This window comes from Truncatella angustata, assembly GCF_020726525.1.
Source record: "Truncatella angustata strain MPI-SDFR-AT-0073 chromosome Unknown BKA67scaffold_13, whole genome shotgun sequence".
NCBI classification, from domain to species: domain Eukaryota; kingdom Fungi; phylum Ascomycota; class Sordariomycetes; order Amphisphaeriales; family Sporocadaceae; genus Truncatella; species Truncatella angustata.
The window spans coordinates 414,593-434,170 of record NW_025763393.1 but is presented as its reverse complement, the minus strand read 5'-3'; the positions used below and the strand labels follow the sequence as shown (position 1 = coordinate 434,170).

Below are 19,578 nucleotides of genomic sequence, written 5' to 3'. Positions count from 1 at the left end.
ACCAATCGACAAAATTTCAACATGCATTGCTAGATCTTCCTTGCATTCTTTGGTTTTCTACTAACAGAGAGGAACGAATTCAACCCGAGAGACTTCTTAGCCTTTCGCACCTCAATCTCCATTACACATCAATATTCCTCATCAACACTCTGTCGAGCCGCTACTCATAGTCACAGATATGGCTGCTAGCTGGGAGAACCAAATTGATGAGCGAGTTGCACTCGCCAAGCTCTGTTTCGCCACCCAGACCTTTACTCCGTTCCACGTCCTCGTCGCACAGCAGTTCTCAACTTTCAGCGACGACACTAGCAATCTAGACCCTGAAGCCAAGTTACAGATCGACAAGATCAACACGGATGTCATCGACTCGGGTCGCGACCACTACAAGGCGTTCTCTGACAAGGTAGAGAGCCTCAAGGGTCAGCAACCCGATCAGGAAGCATGGGAGCAGACCATTGACGACGCGGCGGCCGAAGCCAAAGCCAAAAGTGATAAAATCATCGACGATGCCGCAGCTACTGCCAAGGGGGTCATCCAGAAATTGCCCGAGGCAACGCGCCAGTCGGCCGCCGAGACCTTCAAGAACGGCATGAACAAGGTCTTGGTCTTCTTCGAGACCGTCTGGAACGGCATCAAGACCGTGGTCAATGCTGTCGTCCAGTTCATCCAGAATCTTTGGGGAAAGATTAGGTCGGCTTGGGAGGCAGTTCAGAACGCCGCCACTGCCGCCTGGAACTGGATCACGGGTGGTAGCAGCTACTTCAGTGGTTCCCAGGCCAAAGTTGCCATTCTACCCGTGTCCGCCTCGGTTCCAGATGTACACAACCAGGTCAAGCCTCTGCTGGAGAAGATCAACTCCAAGGTCAACCCTGTCACTCGTCTTTCCATCAAAAAGGGTCCTGATGGGTGGATAATCGACCACGACTGATTGTAATCTTGACTCTTACCCATCTTCTCCAAGAAAGGAGCCCTTTTGCTTAGTTCTTATAACTGGGTTGTTTGCTGCAACAGATCGTATCTGCAGCGTCGTATTCTTTACATCTCACTGACGGGGTTGGAATACACATTTCCCTTTATCCCACTCAATAATAATCACAGTTGATTTAATTTTCTTACCGCTCTTTTGTATGGTTTTGATCGGTCGGAGGAAGGCCCCGTGTAGTCAGAAATCGTGACGGCTCTGTTTATGTTACCTTCACTTCTTGTAGATGTACGTCCGGCCAAATGCAATGACGGCATACGCACCTCAGGGGAAGTGGATGGGAACTTCACATTTGAGAGGAATTGTTCTAAATGGTCTAGGAGGATGAATAGAGAAAAACAATTGTTTCGCCGGAGAACGGCGCAAATGAACTTCGCATGCCTGTGAACGTGTGAGTTATGAACATTTCTATAGTAGCCAGAACTCTAAGCCAGACTTCGAAGACGCTAAGAACGCACTGGTCGAGATGGAGCAGGCTGATGCAATGTGTGCTGGTCTCGTTAACTGAATTGCATGATTGACCTTCGAACATTTACATCGGGATTACAATCAACCCTTCTCTTTGCCTACCAGCCTACGTACGTCCTGGTTTTAATTTCCGACATGACTACCTAATATAACCCCGAGATATGGCTTTATTTCGGCGCATGGCAGTGCAGGGCTCGGGAGGTGAGCCGCACACCGATGAAATGCATCAATGCTGAATATGTTTTTAGGCGTACCCTAAACCTCGAATTGTATATCACGCTCAGGATGTACATAGTTGGGGTATCTTAGGCCTGTTCAAACCACGCTTGAGTGCAATCTGTGTAATGCCCAAGAACCAAATGCGCTGACGTACCGCTTATCTGCCTTCATGGAGTTCATCCACGATGGCTCTGTGAGAGGCCGCCCATAGTCGTACGCCCCAATACCCTCTTGCACAGTCAAAACTTTTGACAGGTTGTCTCTCACCTCGCCTGTCCACACAAGATCACAATGGTAATCTACTGCTCGATTGCGTGTCAAGCCACATGACGGTTTCAGCTGCGCCACTTATCACTGGGTGGAAAATATGTGGCGGTCCCGACGAGATGATCGTCGACATATTTAACGGTTTCCGGTGAGCTAATGCAGTCAGTCTGGCGGGTCGAGCAAATCAAAAATCCCCGATCAGGGACGCTGGAGTGGGGAAGTTGGGCCCTCGAAAGAAGGCCGAGACTCGAAGAATCAAGATTTAAAAGGGCTGATCAACTGTGACGATCATCTTGGTATCTATTTGGGAGGCCTTGCTTGGACATCAGCCCACTTGCTTTTGTGATGAGTTGATAATTCTGCCCGACGCGCAGGATGGTTGGGAGACTATCCCGTCTGTATGGGATGTCCCCTCGGTTCCGTAGTCCCGAGGAGATTTGAGGCAGTGGGAGTATCAATTGGTCGATCGCCCGCCATCCGAGAGGTTTGTTCGAGGCCATACCACCATGTAGCAGATCGTAAAGTTTAGAACTTGAGGTACTATGTAGGGTCTAAATTTCACCTGTCGCTGGCGTTCAAGCTCTACTCGCTAGTATCCACGGATAATAGAGACATCTTGAGGGGATTCCTCTTGAGTCCTCATACCTTCCAGCGCACACAAATTTGGGTTGTTTACTTGGAACCTGCCTAGAACGCTCCGTACCTTGGTGGACAGAGAACGTATCTCAAGCGGCTTGGCTGCGAAAAAAAAAAAAAAAAAAAAAAGGAATTTCTAATGGAAAGACGGTGTATTGTAGTTTGCAAGCAAGAAGAGGTGTCCTCGGCCGGCTCGGCAAGAGGACGATTAATGTTTCCTTGGCAGCCCTGCCTTCCCTGAAGCACTGCACTGATTGCTTGTGCGGAGTGGGGCGACAGGGGCCAGATTCAGTTTATCATCGTGAAAGCTTCATTGATGAACTCGAACTTCAGATGGTAAAGTATCGATGGGGGCGAGTTGTAGGTCTCACAAGCATGGGCTAATAAATGAGCTGCACTGGCCTGTCATGGTATTATGGTGAGGATAATCACACTGGATTGAGTGTGAGTTTGAAGAAAATTGCTTGTCCGCCGTCATTTATTATTATACGGGCTGAAAACCGTAGTGGGCACTTCCCCGCCAACCTCAAACATAGCGCAGGACAATTTCATGATCAGCTCGGCAATGTCAATAACCTGCGGACCCGTACATAAGACTGAAGTTCATCCATACCCACTTGTGACAGATACTTTCGTCTTTTCGAAACAGTGACGTGCAGTTAGCAGCGATTGATTGTGAGTTTAAACCTTGGGCTCGGGGTTTCGAGAGGGGTCGTGTCAGGACAGCAGCGCATTTCGTGCGGCTATGTCGCAGAATTGGATGACCATGGCTGGTTGGCACGCAATGTCGGTGACCATTTCTGCAAGACGATGAAGCGTTCTCAGCGGTTGCATCGATAGTCAAAGCCTCGCATGTGCTTCGACACGGACGGGCCGGTTGAATGTCTGTCGTGATGGTTTGTGAAACATGAGTCAGTTCACGCTTCCCCTGCATGGCGGTTTTGTGTGGCAGCTATCTCGTGGCATGGCGGTCACGCACGAAGATCTGATTGTGGACGGTGTGGTTGCGAGCGGTCGTGAGCGACTGGATGGTAGCAAATGGTGGCTCGACGTGCCTTTGTGCACTGGGGTTTACCTTTGTGTCTAGCCAATAGAATTGACCATCCAAATTCGAGTCTCTTCCTTTTCAGACCTCAGCCAGACGTCAAACAAGGAAATTGTGCGTGATGGCCGTAGTTACTCACAAACTCTCCGATAGCAATACCAATTCGGTATTGTTGCGACGAGATGATAGGCCAGAGTGAATTCTCCTTCTGAATGAAGACGTGGAACGCAAAATTCGAATTAATCGGTGTGCACTTACACAGACGCCGTAAACACCGAATTCCCCCCTCCCCCCCCCGTTCCTTGCTTGCTAGCAATATGTAGTACACGTCCATGGTAGTTTGTCCTTTCGATCTGAGGGAGACGACTGGAGGATCCGCGTTCCTGCCTTAGCGCATGGGCAATGGATAATCATGTGGGTTTTCCAAAAGTTTATGGTGTGGTAAGATGAAAAAGACGGGCGTAATCCGCGCTTGACAGCTGTGCATAGTCGTCACAGTAATCTGTACCTACACAGTAGATCTTGTTCGCTATGTCAAAGTCACGCGTGACTCGACTTGATAGATATTGATTAACTTAGGCTAAGCTAGTCCAACTGATGAAATAGAGTTAAAGTATGCTCAGTCTTGGTGCTTGGTACAGTCTGCCCCTGGAATTCGGCATAAAAGCGAAGACTGGTTGCAGCAGATTGAGAGTTGAAATCTAGCCAGTCAGAGCTGGCTAAGCAAAAACGTCACTGCGCCCCAATCATGGTACACTCTACTCTAGACTACGGATCCGTACGTTAAGTCATTCTTGCTCCTTTGCCCTTTGCTCTTTGCCCCCGAGGCCAGACTCCAATGCCCAGGATGCCATGGATCTCGCAGCCGGGACGGATAAGGAAAATGTGTCAATTGGCTGGATACCACCACACATAACTCGCATAGAGTGCCAATACAATAATATTGCTACCTATTGCCCCTGCTCAGTGCCCTCCATGGCCTGCTCAATGTAGAGTCCGGTACATGCATCAGCACAGGCTGGGCCCGCTGCACAGAGGCTACAATCCAGTACAGTCTTTTGTCAGGGCTTCCGACATCACTTCAAGCCTCCTTGCAAGTGCCCGCGCCGCTTGAAGCAAACTCCCCTGGCTCCCAGGCTCTTCAAGGGCCAAGTGTGCGTGCACAGCGCCCAGCACCACCCCCATTCCGTCCATCTCCTGCCTTTCCCATCCTCTTTTTTACCCCACCCATCCCCCCCCAGTCTCATCCTTCCTTCAATCCATTTCCACCCTTTGATTCCTTCGACGTAAATCTCTCCTTGCGGCCAGCGACCAAGACGACAGCCACGATACTTACGGGATCCTCAGTATTTCGAGAGTTTTTGCAGTGGTCCTACGTTTCATTAACTGGCTAAATTTCCCTTCCACCGGAACAGACCTGCAAGCTCTGTGCCTATTTTTGTGGAACAAAGCGCTGTCAGGAACTGCGAATGAGTTGTTCTTTGCCAAGACTCGGGTTTCACCACGAAGAAGCGAGGGCCATACAATACTAGGGGAAGTGCTATAAACAATCGTGAACCACCAGAAAGCGGAATCGAAACAAAACTGCTGTCGAGTTCTTGGTCCTTGGGCTATCGCACGCCGGCAGCCAATTATCCATTGTGCTGTCTCGAGGTTGATCGAAAGGGCGGAAACGATTACATTACCAAAGAGCTTGTGTGGCTTGCTGACGACTACCCCCTTCTACGCTATCGCATCGCCCGTGAGGTCCAGGTCTAGGTCCAGGTCCAGGTCGTAGCGCAAAGCCCACACGCTCCTAGGTTAGGTTAACACAAATCCTCTACTGTACGGAATACGCAGTTCCCCAGACCGACAAGAGAAACTCGTATCCCATCTGACTTGGCCTCCTGATCCAGCCTCGAGTCAAACTACCCTTTACGTTTCCCATTATCGTTGACGTATCAGTCTCATCCTCTTCTATTCTCTTCTCATCTCTACTCTACCACACGACCCCTCTACCCTCCTTTTCGTTGCACGCCTCGTCGTTTTCCTGTCGTCGACAGTCGAACGGACTATTTCACGGGTCGATTGATTGAATCATTACGCTTGGGTTTAATTGGATCCTGCATATTTGCGGCACTGCAACAAACCCAATCCAGCCCATTTCCGCCTGTCCCTGTCCTGTTCTGTCCTGTCCTATCCACTGCTGGCACTCAGTGTACGAATTTCACCCCAACTTTTGCCAATTCAAGGGCATCGCTTCAGCTTAATCTTATTGTCCCATTCCCTCCCCGTTTCGACTCGGACCAGTCAACAACAACAACAACATCTCACGGCACGACATTACAGTCCGAGACCTTTCGTCGTCGCCTCATTGCAATTGCAGTTGCATTTTCGCCCCCACCTACCAAAGTCACTCTTTTTGATTCGTCCATGAACTAGATTCCATTTCGACGCATCTTCATTGCCCTGCCCACCGCATTCGCATTCCGTTATCGACAAAGGGCAAGTCTCGATTACGTGCACCTGTCGCAACCACTCAACTCTTGGATTTCCGCTGCACTCCGACGCCCTTGCGACGGCAACTTGGCCATATTAGCGAAGCCACACTGCTCTATCCGACTTTCCTGGATAGCATACGGATTACTTGCCTCACCCTGCCACAACATCTCGGCTGGAGAGGAGCATATCCCATCGCGACCGGCCGCCCTCAGCCTCAGCCATCCCGAGTCGATTGGCAACCTCCCGTCTCTCGTCGTTGCCACCACGCGGCCCATAGTACGCTTTTCATCGCAACGCAATAAACACGTTGTCGCACAGACTTCTGCCAGCTCTCACTTTTCGTCTCTATGCCTTACGGTTCACTCCATTCACCATCACTCCGCAAAATGGAATACTCGAGGCAATCTCACGGCGGCCGCAAAGGCGCATCCATGGGCAACATCATCGGTGATCCATTCGCCCTAGCCACTACTTCAATTGGAGCACTTGCTTGGATTATCGCCTTCATCAGCTGTGTTATTGGTCAGATCCAGTCCACCAAGCAGGATGGCTTCCCAACTTTCTCATGGTGGAGTGTTGTGTTCATGCTCTTCCTGATTATCGGCGTCATGGTCGTCGTTGCCGCCGATGCTGCTCAAACATATCACATTGCCCTCGTAGGCTACTTGGCCTGCGGCTTGGTTTTGACCTCGTCCTCGGTCAACGCGTTGGTCTACTCATCAAGTGCCGCTCGCGAAGCTGCTGCAGCTGGCTTCATTTTGCTATCCATGGTCAACGTGAGTCATACTTTTTCTGCCACTCCGAATCTCCCTTTGTAGACTTGGGTGACTAATGCTTGCTGCTCTAGATTGTGTGGATCTTCTACTTTGGCTCTGCGCCGTCAGCAACTCCACGCGCGTACCTGGATTCCTTCGCCTTGACCAAGGAGGCGCCGATGAACCGACAAACAATGAACACAAACAACTATAATGGTTACAATGGCCACAGCGGCCGCCCGGAGACTTCCGTGTCCAACGCACCGCCGCAGATGTATACCTCTGCACAGCTGAGCGGTCTGGAGAACCCATCCCCCGTGGCCGGCTTCTCCGCCAATGCCGCACCCCGTTCCCCGGCGGCGGACCAACTCGGCCAAGGCAACCTACAGGGTGGTGGAGATAACAAGAACGGCAACGTTGAAGCACCGTTCGACTACCCGTACCGCGCCAAGGCGATCTACAGTTATGAGGCCAACCCAGATGATACCAACGAAATTTCCTTCTCAAAACACGAAATCATCGAGGTCAGCGACGTCAGTGGCAGGTGGTGGCAAGCACGGAAAGACACGGGCCAGATTGGTATTGCCCCAAGTAATTACCTCATTCTGTTGTGAGTGAATGAACCAACGGAAGGTGGGTATTTGTATGGCGCTTGATAAGGCATGCAATAGTGCATAAATATGACACCAGCTGGTTCACTGAGGAACCAAGCCTTGTCCATAAAAGCACAAGGAATTTTTCGGAGTTCGATCTGTATTTGATTGGGTATTAGAGCACAAACGCACAGCGTCGGGCATGTGTTGGCGTAACATTGGCTGTCACCACCGAAGGGGAATATAGGAGTCCTCCACGGCTTCCCCTGTTTTTTTCAACTTGTTTTCTTCTAATCCTCCAACCTTTTCACCAAACATTCCTCACCTGACATGACAGTCACGCATTGGCCGGGTTGTATCCCATCAGTACACCCGCTATTACGCACTCACCCTCCTTCCAATGTGTTATATATTTCTGGAGTACTCTCTTGGACCTGACACAGCTCCTTGAACATCCGCACAACCTACTTCTATCCTTTACAGTACAGTGCTGGCTACGTCCTGCTGCTTTTGGATGCTTGGCAGGCCGAAGAGCAGGTGACGTAGGATGATCAGGGAAAAGCGCGCGCGGAGATGGCTTTTCCAATCAAAACGAACGAGTCGGGCCCTTTTTATTTTTACGAATGTCACGTATATGGCGAACACATGTACTTGGGGCCTCGGAAGGCGATAACTAGCTCCCGTGACACCATGAATACAAAAAGAAAATTGAAAATACTTTGATTCGTACGGGCAGCTTGTCGTCGGGATCTCCATGATTGAGAAGTTCGTACTAAATGTCTTGGTTATCAAAATTCGCGTTGTGGTCATATTTCGGATTGCCTCTTCCGGATGCAGTCGAGAGCATCTCCAGGTAGTCGTCTAGACTCCATGTTCTTTATGCGAATGGGATCGCAGAAGGTACCCTATGTCGATCGCGTCGTAACGTTGATTGGATCTCAATATGCCTCATGCAGGAACCGGCCGATGTTTACATTTCTGGTGCTTCAGGTGTTTGCCAACCTCGTATTGTCATGATTGTCCTATATCAAAAGCCACCTGGCAGTGCTGGGAAGGCTCAGCCAAGCCTTGGCGGCATCGACGACCTCGTCGTGGTTCCCCTATAAATCCATCGAGCCAGTCAGCTGCTAGTAGGGTGCGCCTACAATATCTGCCTTGCACCGTCGACGAATCTTTGTTTGACCCAAACGTGGTCCTTGATGTTCAGCCAAAACACGGCGGAGTAGTGCTCTCTGTATTGTTCCGCATATACGACCGCAAGCTGCGTCTTGCCGATAACTTGAAGACCCTGGATTACCACCACGCGCCGACTTCCATCTGCAGTAAGCGACCTCCGCAGTTCCACCAACTCTGTCTTTCTTGCGATGGAATGGTGTATCTCAGGGATATTGAACAGATTAAATGGGACGGAAAAGTCAGATTGCTGCACGCCTATCCAGGTTAACTCCTCAAGCACCACGGATTTGCTTAGTAGTGTTTTGGTCTTGCATTACCTTTGGCGGCTTTCTGCGCTTCCTCTCGTAGTCTGCTGAAATACTTCTCTCACCCTTGCCGTAAATGAGCAGCATGCCGATCTAGAGCATCCCCCAGGAGCAAACATGCCATATTCTCCTTATGCGTCGTCTCACGCTCCGAATCCATGCCTCGCGCCTCGAGAAGGTGAAGCCGGACAACGGGCTGTAGCGAAGTGCACTGGCTGGGATGCTAGTGGCGCTGCATACTACCGGAATATGCTGTCGATGGCCGTCTGGAGCTGGATGGCTTCGGCCTTGTTAATATAACAGGTGTCCACTCAGAAGTAACGCAGCTCGTGCGGCCTGGTCTCGCTGCAGAAACGGATTTTGACGAAACCTGCCTTGCGCTGCCATTTATGGTTGCTGCTCGTCAGATTGGCAAAGACCACCTCGTCTTCCCCACAGGTGCGGGAGAGGGTCGTAGATTGCGGGATCTGACCCACGTGTAGGTCGGCAGTCATACTGGCCGTTGTCGTCGCATTATAGTATACGCTTTTTAGGGTTTTACAATATAGTATTACTCTCCCCACGAATGCGATGGCTAATGAAAGTTGAGTGTCACTGATGAAATCAAAAAAGAAAGAAAGAAATAGTAGAGCACACCATAGCGGAGGCTAGACCGCCCATGCGCTGGTTGAGGGATGACTGACGGTCGACAGACAGCCGGGAGGCAGCAGATGTGCCCATGATGTGCTTTCAGAGGACTTGGCCGAGGCGCAGGTCAATCGACATCATGACACAGACCCGCTATCCAGCCTTGACGGCCATACCTATCGCTCCAACGCCCCAGATCGTGGGAGATTGTGGGAGTATGTGGAGCATATACCATGTTCATTTTCGTCGAGAAGCCTCAATCCAGGTGGTCGGCTGCGGCTTAACCAAGATACGCCTGTTCAAGTGGGCATTGGCTGAAAGAGACAGTGATATCCTGCTCGTACTCGAAAATGAGGGTTATGACTGGAAGTCAAGATGATTCCCTTCCCTCGTGCGAAAACTGAACAATTGGTCTTGGTTCAACTAACAGCCAGTGTATCAAATGTGGTCGAAATTATACTGGCATTGTAGGCTTTTAGGCAAGTTTGAATAAATTTGCTTGATAGTTCAATCTGACTGGTATAGCAGCCAGTTCAAAGAGATTATAGCGCTTGGCTGTTCGAAGGACAAGTGCTAAAATGTTCCAGCCGCCCTGCTGAACAGAGCGACATGATGGCAGAGGTAATTAGCTCCTGCGTTAATCAATATAACATACCTGCCACTGATAAACACGCATCTTAAGAAAATATATACAAATGAGACATTTAATAAAATGCTTTATTTAAGTGCATGTATGGAGGTAAGTACGATTGCCGTACTTGAACTGTTTAATATGATCTTTGATAAAGTTCATTCAAGTGCTCGATAAGGCAGTGTGGCGGGGAGCCCACAGGGATACTAGAACAGCAGTCTGCAAGTAGAAACATGGGAGCACTCTTTCATGATGATGTGACTGAATTTGAGAAATTGATGTGAAAGAAATTGTTGTGACATTGATCCCATATAGCCAATTCATTCTGCAAACTATTCTCCCTCCAGCCCCTTTCTCCTTCACCGTAAACCTTTCAAACCAAATCAAGGCGAACCCAAGGAAAGAATTCAGATAACCACGAAAATTTAGGACATGACGTTCGTTAACATTGCCAGCAGCTTCGTAGATATTTCTGGAAAGGCTGGTGTTGTGCAAGGAACAAATGTCCGACGAATTCCTGGTCAAGATCTCAGTAACAGATTTATTTTTATCCAGAAAAGAAGAAAGTAGAAAAAGAAAGGAAGAGGATGAAGCGAAAAGCCGGCTTACAGTTCTTCAACATAGGCTTTGAGCTGCTATTGCTGACTTCATGAATCTTTTTACGGTGCCTGACAAGAGAGCTCATTCTTGTATAACGCTTTGTGCAGCTTGGGCAACATAATGCCTTTGGAACCGAAGAAATTCTTCTGGAAGTATCAGTACGAATTATCGTTGGGCTAAAGGCGAGTATGTACATACCCATAGGATTCAGGATGATATCTGTGTCTTTGAAGTCTGAGCAGATTTCCAGTAAATACTGGACCTGGTACATTTGTGTTATATCCCTCTGGAGTGACTGTGCCCCGAATATCGTCTGACAGACCACTGGTATTGGCCAAAGTAATTCCAACACTCTCTCCATCAGAAGAGGTAGATTCTATAGTGATGGGCTCAGCTTTCTTAAGTTGCGCTGGATCTATGCATGACATGACATCAGATGTGTTTACCACCAGGCCTAGTCCAGATGCCATTGAACACGGCCCGGCCTCGCTGATGGGTTGTTGCCGCCCAATATCCGTTATAACCCTTGTCCCACAAGCATTAGTATCCTCCAACTGCAACCGACATGTATTGAACATGCAAAACCTCGTCGGGGTGACCGTGTGACACAACGACAAAGTCGACGAACAAGGAGGGTGTCTATCGCCACCACGAGGGCGAGAGCCACCGAGCGCGATGTACTATGGCATGACCCAACCTCATGACATATTTTGATTGCCCCAAACCATTTACTCTGTGGTTATATATATAGATACACTGATACTGCTGTTGCAGCACAGGTCTTCCCAGATTTTTGTACCCAGTACGCCAGCCATCCTGACTGCACACGATCACGCGGCTTTGTTCCGGTCGGCAGGCATACCCGCCCGCCAACCCTTGGGGGCAATCGGCTCGACTCGATTTGTAGTTACGGTCGGTCGTCTCCAATGTTCTGGTGTGCTACTGAGAATTCTGCGCTCAATTTGTACTATTCTAGCCGCGAAGCCCTAGTGAGTCTTTAACGTTTTCTTGGATGGAAACTCACATGGGCTCCCAATCTTGGTTGATCGGGTTGGTTCCGGAGCTGTGGTCGACACAGATGCCCGAAGCGTCGTTGCACACTAGGCAGTAGTTGGCGTCATTGGCCTTGGTGCATCTTTCACAGGCGAGCATATAGTCGACATGATCTGGAACTGCGTGGCAGGCTTGAACACAAAAACCACAGTTCGAAAGTGTTTCTCCGCCAGATACATTTCCGACGTGTTCAGGGAAAAATATTCCTTCTGTTTCTTGTTTGTAGGACATGATGAACACAAATATGATCGTGTTGATATCCAGCCTGATTGGCACGGTCTTGCTGTTGAGAATGTATGGTTGCAAAAAAGGGAATCTTGATGGTGGCGGCCAAAACTTCTGGCTTTTGTAGAATGGTAGAAACGCAGCACTTTAAATCACAAGATCAGAATGGCCTTGCCTGACGCGTAAAACGCGTTCAAGGTTTTTTTTTTTTCCTTTCACCTTCGTGCAGGGAACCGTGCATACAGCCAAGAACCAAATCTTGCATACGCGAGGTGACGTGATGCTACGGAGTGCTCTTTCCGACTGGCCAATGCAAAATAGGTGGCTCCCATAGGTTTATGAACATTCACATCAGCGCGATCCTACCATGAAGATGACGCCAGTCACGACCAGCTCGCCCGGTCGCTACAGTTGGTGTAACATTCATTTTTAGCGCCTACGTTTGGTGGCAAAACGTGCAGATAAAGGCACTCACCGAAATGTCTTGGCCAATGAGACGTCAACAACCGTGCAGCATGATGTGGCCGAGTTCATTGGACCAGCATACAAGCGTCGATCCGATTTACTATCTATGATTGTAGATTGCCGTGATTGGTTGATAAGAGATGGATAGCTGGTATTTTTGACGAAACGAACGGTCTACATACTATATTAACGAGCACTAAGTATGAGAAGTAATGTTTCATTGGACACAAGCACAATCTCGAGTGGATTACGGAGGGGAGTACAGGAAGATGAACTGTGATGTGGTACCCGTGTGACCAAATTCAGGAATCAGGACATGTAAAACTGGAGACACATGACTACGACTCGTCCACAAAACCTGAACCGGTGAGTTGTATTGGTGTGCGGAGCATGGTTGGAACCATGGCCATAACGTTGGCTCATGACCGTTCAAAGAGTCTAATGATCTATTTTGATCCCGTCGGTCAAACAGACAAGTGTAGGTTTTAACAGCGAGTTTCTGCAAGCAATACGCCCTTTATCAGTTATCGGCGAAGATCTCAGCACCATCCAAGAGTGCCTGGGCAAATGTCCCTCGAACGCCTGCCTTTTCTAATGACAAAATCGCAGCAATAGTGCATCCATCAGGAGATGACACGTTTTCTCTGAGAACAGCTGGATGAGCTCCATTCTCGAGCAAGACAACGAGGCTCTTGATGCTCTGTAGAGCTATGTCTGTTACGTCGCTCCTACGAAGGCCTTCTTTGACGGAACCATCTAGGAGTCCTTCCAGTGCTATGGATAGGCCGGCCAATGTGACCGTCACGTTCATCACCGTGATGGTCCTAAAGTTATAAGTCAACGCTAACTAAACTGTTGCATACTCAAGATGAATTGAGGCCTCACAGCATGGTGTACAAGTCAAGCATTAGTATGGGTAAAAGGTGTCTGGGTATAGTGTCAAACTGTGGAGTGACTTTTGGCATTATACTATAGGCGACCTAACGGAACGAACGCTAGTGCTGACTAGTCTAAGGTTAGTACAAATCAAGGGACGTCTCCTCTTAATGGTAGAACGCACGGCCAAGAAAATGGCCTTAACATGCAGAATAGTCCAATTGACAAGGTTATTGACAAACTATAGCATCAATATAAATCCATTAAGCAAGGTTTGTACCATGTGCTATCCCGCTATGCGAGAGCCTAGCCTGCGACAATCTAATTGATGTGCTCCAATTGTGCCGTGCTGTGGCAAAACTTCGAAATAGTCATGCTAGGGAGGTGAATAGGAAAAGCTAGAGTAAGCTAGAAAATATAAAGGAATGTAATCATTAATGAAGTTTGGTAAAGCCCTAACCTTAGGATAGTAGACTTTCAAGAGGCAATGCCCAGCACTTCTCGGGGTATAAACTTAAAAGCTACCCATATAGATACATGATGTCCTTAGCGGCGATCAGTATTCTCTTACTGTACGGACCCGTAGGCCTTGGCTATCCATATTTCTGCTAACCTAAGTTAGTCTAATGGGTCTCACTAGGCCAGGCACATAGGATTTAAGCCTACACATGCGATATACTTGAGATACCCCGAATCTGAGATATGGCTCCCAGGCACTATTGGATTGAACTATCATTCAGGAGATTAAGATTGATCAAATACAGATATGTGTAAAAGCGAAGATGTTTTATCTTGAATCCTTCTCTAAAAATGCGTTATTTCGGGGCTTTATCAGGTGGTTGTCCCCGCAGCTGCCGAAAGGCGAGCTGTGGGTGCCCTGTACCCATTGCTCGAACCAATCTGTGCTGCACCAGCAGACGGCACAGGCCATTTGTCTTCGACGAAGGCAATATTGTTGAATGGTTGGGCATTGTTAGGCTCTTGAAGCCACTTGGACAGCGCATAGTCTTCTCCAATCTTCTGGCTGGGAATGGTCCCCTGCGGCGAGCGCACACCCCATGGTCGAGGTACCGGTACTTGACAACGGTCAGGCTGTAGAGAAAAGTCAGCACTCAGGTCGATGGGGTAGGGTAACACTCTGGTGCATACCATTGCTCAGCGACACTAATCATATAGTCTAACCCAACTAGTGCCCGTCGAATTTCTGAAACGACCGAGAACGTTCCGGGTTGCTATACTCCAAGTTTGGGTTGTGTATAAGTGTGCTTTGTATGCGTTTGGTTTGTAACCAGATGCTCTGCGAAGAATCAAAACTATTAAAGTTGAGAGAACCAGTATGGATTATATATATCAAACAGAATTTCAATTTACGTCTGCATAGAGCACTTCATACATAAATTTCGCAATAATGTCACACCACAGCTTTTAATGTTGCCCAAGACGTAGTTAGTCTAGAGGCACTTTGTGGACCTTTCGAAGGTGCGACTCTGATTGCGGATGAACCAGAATGCATCTATCTGAATATCTCGGCGCATGCGAGGCTGAATTCAGGGGCAACTGAGTTGATGATCCGGTCCCTACTTAGAATTATTCCGTTGGACGTGAACTACAAGCACAGATGCAGTAGCAACCAGCAGTTTCAGGAACTTTTGCAAACTTTGGAACGGAACAATCAGGCGCCTTTGTTGGGCACTAACTGACAGCGGAAAGGTGCGGACAGGGCATAAAAATAAACAGCTTTTAGTGGCACTTTGGCAAGGTATGCGAAATGAGAATCTCAACACTACAGTAAAGCATTGACCAAGCGTGCCAGCCGCAAGTTGAAAGATTGGCCCATCCCTCGGAAATACTTACGAGTATCACACACGTTGCGACAAGCCTGGTGGCCCACAGCGGTTGGCGTTGCAGCCTTGGCGATGCATCCTGTACCTGGATGTAGATCTGGATCTTGGATGCTTCATTCCAACCTAATATCGACAGGAACCTGTTGAGCCACCAAAGTCATATCATGTAGAAGCCCAAGAACGTTGAACCTTATTATAGCGACAACTTTTCTTGATATTCCGCGATGAGCTATCAAACATAGCCAACTTGGGAAGAAGTCGGAGACAGTAGAAGTCGATGGCATCACCCTTACGCAATGGTGTATACTGCAGTCGCGGACAACTGAGGCGAGTGGTCCGCGCACCAACTCGCCAATACGGGCGAATCGTGCGCGTGCGGCCGGCATAGACGAGGCACTCAGATACTTTGATCAGGCAATCGGGTTAGGCACTTTCGTGAGGCACTATGAAGCTGACCGACGTTCACGCCTTACCCATATTCACGACCCGCAGCATTCACTATCGACCAATGAATACGGGCAACCCTGGCCGCGGTCGGCTGAATGCGCGACCGCACTGGGCAGAAGTTCCGACCTTTGATCGGATGCACCTACAAAAGTTCCTTGGCGCACAACAGGGGCTGTGTCGGACAACACTCCAGGTCCCAGTACCTCAAAATGAGCTGGGTTGCCACAATAGAAGATCCCTCTGTGCCTTTCACGCGAAACATTGACAATCGAAACGAATACATGATTCGAATTCTCAGTGGAGAACAAGACACCTAAGGCGCGAGATTCCACATCTTGCCCGCCATGGATCAGACCATCTCACCAGAATCCGGCGCCTCTACGCTGGACGACGGGTTAAGCCCCGCAACGAATTCTAACAGCTTTGACGAAAGCCTCAGTGGAAAGATGTCTGGTTTTGATTCTGACAAAGAAGTTCTATTCAATGCTTATGAAGATGAGATAAGTTTCGACGGGGAGCCACTCGGATTAATCACCTCGACAGCACCGACCCAAAACAAGCGCAAGCTCGTACAGAAGAGGAGCTCTCGAAGTCAGATTGCTCCAGCGAAATGGGAAACTGTGAAAGGCACCATCGCGGAGTTGTACCTCGAGAAAGATTATACCCTTGCTACAGTCATGGAAATCATGTCCAAACCCCCATATGATTTCCATGCAACGTGCGTTCCCTACCTTGCTGATCCAACGACCTTTACTGACTGTCTAAAAAGTCTCAAGATGTACAAAAGTCAGTTCAAGATATGGGGGTTTGCAAAGAACTTGACGCGGAACAAGGTCAACAGATTTATGAACACCAATACCGTCAAGGAAAAATTCCTCAAAACCTTTAGCGCAGCCCGTATCGATCAGTACTTGAAGCGGAGAAAGACTTCCCATGACACGACGGCTTATGAGCTGGAAATGAATGAACTGGAAATGAATGATCTGGAAACGGATAAAGTCATTGAACTTCCCGGTTTTGGAGTCCCTGCGGAGCTTGAAAACTCACAAGTGTTCTTTCTATCCGATTGCGGCCCCTCTCGTACTTGTAAGCTTCATGGAAGGGGACGCAGAAAGTTTGCAATCGATATTGAGGATATGTAAGTTTTTCCTGAGCAATATAGAATGAGTCCATGCGATCCAACTAACTTCTCCGCAGGTCCAAAGGTTATCCTATATGGTATTTTGCTGATTCATGGGGAAAACAAGCATATTACGGACTCGAAGAGCGAAAGTGTCCTAGTGATTGTGCTTGCCGATTCTTATGTGGTCGTTCACATTTTGATAATTTGGAGCAGCCCCATCGATTCGATTCACCACACCAGCACACCCACCTGTTCAGAGCAGTTTGCAGGGAGCAATCCATCGCTGTTGACATTTATAATTTAAATATGATCATCAATTTGGGCAAAATCATCGGGGAGACGGAAAGTTTATCCGACAAATGGCCAATACCTCTCCAATATGGAACCGGAATCAATGGAATAACCTTGTTGAAACATTACCGCAAACTGAAGGATTTCCTCGACAATCCCAACCGTGATATCTGGCTGCCAGTAAGTGATATACTAGACTTGAAGCTGCTCGTCGAAGGCTTGCTCGAAGATGCTGATGTGTGGGATCGCATTGGAATTGAAACACTTCACGATTTAGGCGTCTTGGATCCGAGCCTGCTCAATACATTCCTTCATCGACGCCTCATACGAGGGATTCGAAGCCTTGACAGCGTTTTCAAAACGGCCGATGCTCCTTTCCACGCTTCCAAGGGAATTGCGCCGCCCCAGGACAATGAGATCGAATTCGAAGTGATTCATGAGTTGGATTCAACCCCTGCGCTTGTCAGTCACTTCCATGTGCCGACCTGGGAATATCATCAGCGACAAAACAGGGGGGTTGTTGACTCATCTTCGGCTGGCATCAATAGCCTGCCCGAGGAATTGCTCTGCAGGCTTCCCGAGCACTTCATGCTGGACAGCTTCCATGACGATCTCCCCCAGGATTTCCCGCAACTTCTTCCAACTGTATCCAGAGGGCCCAACTTTCCAATCATTTTCTCTGAGGAGCTGAACAACTTCCATTCGTCTGAGAGCTTTGTTTCCACTGAACCCAGCCGCGAAAAGCAACAGCAAGCTGACCTTGACGTGAAGCTTGTCTCAGCGTGCAAGCATGGCATACTTGGTGCTGTCCAATCGCTCCTAGATCAAGGAGCGTCTCCAAACTGTCAGGTCCGAACGGACAACAAAACTTATTCACCACTCATCGCTGCGATTGAAAGCAGCAACGAAACTGTTGTTCGTCACCTGGTATTCAAAGGAGCAAACTTGAATGATAAGGCGGCAGTTGTGGCGGAAGGAGAAACATTGCTCTATACCGCACTTCTGGCAGCAACAAGGACAAACCAATGCTCCATCATCAATTTCCTTCTGGAACGTGGGGCAGATATCAACGAATTGTCAACAAGTGAGACCGCAACGGCACGAAGAACTTTCACTGCTATGAGCGAAGCTGCGCGACTTGAACTGATGGATGCTTTCAAGCTTCTCCTACTGTGGGATACATCTTACTCTGCTGGCTTGAAGCAAACAGGGATGATCAGTAATTCTGATCCCGAATCAAAGGAAGTAAAGCAACTCTTCGATGCTGTCAAATCTGGAAGCTCATCAAGCCTCATAAGAATCATGGGGAGCATTAGGGATCCAAACATCCTGACTTTCGAGGGCACGCCACTAAGTCTTGCCGCGCAGTGCAACCAGCCCCACAAGATAAAAATACTCCTAGAACATGGAGCCGATGTCCAGCTAGCATCTTTGTATCTTTCTAGGTCGGGTCAGCAGAAAATCGCCAAAGTACTTGTCAAGACTGTGTACGGGTCTCAGAACGTACGCACCAAGTTTGTCAGACAGTATGAACGACTCGTAAGCCTCTCCCAATCTTCCCGCCAAAACAACCTGAAATCGTTCAAACGCCATTGTTACAATTACCGCCAGGCATGGTCTGTCGGGCTAGAGGTAATGGAGGATATCTGCCGTGGCAAGGCTCCTGATGGTCCCGACTGTTTGCACAAAACCTTAGCCCTCCTTGCCGTTGCACGAGCCGTCGCTGAAACCAGCGTCGGCGACAATGGCGACATACGTCTCCTCGATAAGTTCGACACCGACCTCCTCCGATGGCAGCTGCTGTTCCCCAATGAAGAAGATCTTGCCCCTTACCGCTTCACTGTCCGAGAACTATGGAAAGTCGATCTGTCGGAGAAACTCTTCCTCGATCTAGATTTTGACGACTCGGACACTCTTGGGCGCTTCAATGGTCTCATCTCAAGACTCTTAGATGGAGCACGACGACCACTTGATCTGGATAAATCACACAGCAACGGGTTAAACGAAAGTTTCTCACGGTGGAAACTGAATCGGTCTGGAGCGGATGGGTTGAACCCACACTCAGCGCCGATGCATGTCGCGGAGGGCAACCAGAGACGAGAGGATGCAGGATATCATCTTCGACTGGAGACGATGACAAGAAATATAGTGCCAGTCACCTGCGACAAGAAGATGAGCCGAGAGCAGATCCTCAAAACGACACGGTGGTTAAATCCGAGTTCGGGGTTGACATCATCCATTTGCTTCTTCGACTTCACGACTGTCGCAGAGGACTTGCTGCGCGGGGTTATCTTTTCCATCGTATTCGTTTTCATCCACGGTTGGTCCACTGCATTGTTTAACCCTAACATCTGGGAATGTATTCGCTGATATCTTGCTCTAGGTTTGCGGTCGTTAGCGAAATTGTATATGGAGAGGTGTTTCGGTCTCGTTGAGCGCTTCGCTGTCCTGCTGAAAGTTCTGGGCTTT

The 19,578-nt window shown here is 48.8% G+C and overlaps 5 protein-coding genes across 5 annotated transcripts; 3 read left to right on the top strand and 2 right to left on the bottom strand.

Annotated features, from left to right (window-relative positions):
• Positions 1–178: 178 nt before the first annotated feature.
• Positions 179–928, top strand: BKA67DRAFT_542347 (uncharacterized protein; the record flags this gene model as incomplete). The annotated part of the gene is made up of 1 exon (XM_046101098.1): positions 179–928. The coding sequence occupies one exon, from the start codon at positions 179–181 to the stop codon at positions 926–928; it is 750 nt and encodes a 249-aa protein (XP_045951320.1).
• A 5,556-nt stretch (positions 929–6,484) lies between these two features.
• On the top strand, positions 6,485–7,467 carry BKA67DRAFT_528216 (high osmolarity signaling protein; the record flags this gene model as incomplete). Its single annotated transcript, XM_046098934.1, has 2 exons — positions 6,485–6,874; positions 6,946–7,467. The coding sequence occupies 2 exons, from the start codon at positions 6,485–6,487 to the stop codon at positions 7,465–7,467; spliced, it is 912 nt and encodes a 303-aa protein (XP_045951319.1).
• Positions 7,468–8,503: 1,036 nt separating this feature from the next.
• BKA67DRAFT_542345 (uncharacterized protein) lies at positions 8,504–9,014 on the bottom strand (the record flags this gene model as incomplete). Its single annotated transcript, XM_046101097.1, has 3 exons — positions 8,504–8,546; positions 8,592–8,869; positions 8,940–9,014. The coding sequence occupies 3 exons, from the start codon at positions 9,012–9,014 to the stop codon at positions 8,504–8,506; spliced, it is 396 nt and encodes a 131-aa protein (XP_045951318.1).
• A 1,636-nt stretch (positions 9,015–10,650) lies between these two features.
• BKA67DRAFT_133915 (uncharacterized protein) lies at positions 10,651–11,552 on the bottom strand. The gene is made up of 3 exons (XM_046095026.1): positions 10,984–11,552; positions 10,795–10,931; positions 10,651–10,702 (listed from the first exon to the last, which is right to left on the bottom strand). Coding segments are annotated over exons 1-3 (519 nt in total). The 5' UTR covers positions 11,364–11,552; the 3' UTR covers positions 10,651–10,700.
• Positions 11,553–16,039: 4,487 nt separating this feature from the next.
• Positions 16,040–19,479, top strand: BKA67DRAFT_665200 (uncharacterized protein; the record flags this gene model as incomplete). The annotated part of the gene is made up of 3 exons (XM_046108521.1): positions 16,040–16,413; positions 16,465–16,833; positions 16,893–19,479. The coding sequence occupies 3 exons, from the start codon at positions 16,040–16,042 to the stop codon at positions 19,477–19,479; spliced, it is 3,330 nt and encodes a 1,109-aa protein (XP_045951316.1).
• Positions 19,480–19,578: the final 99 nt, after the last annotated feature.

What these genes read in the sequence shown, in the direction of transcription:
- BKA67DRAFT_133915 (XM_046095026.1), bottom strand. Translation starts at nt 11,363, where the DNA reads ATGTTCAATACATGTCGGTTGCAGTTGGAGGATACTAATGCTTGTGGG. An exon ending in TATCATCCTGAATCCTATGG is followed by an intron (nt 10,932 to 10,983) that starts GTATGTACATAC and finishes TGATACTTCCAG; the next exon opens with AAGAATTTCTTCGGTTCCAA.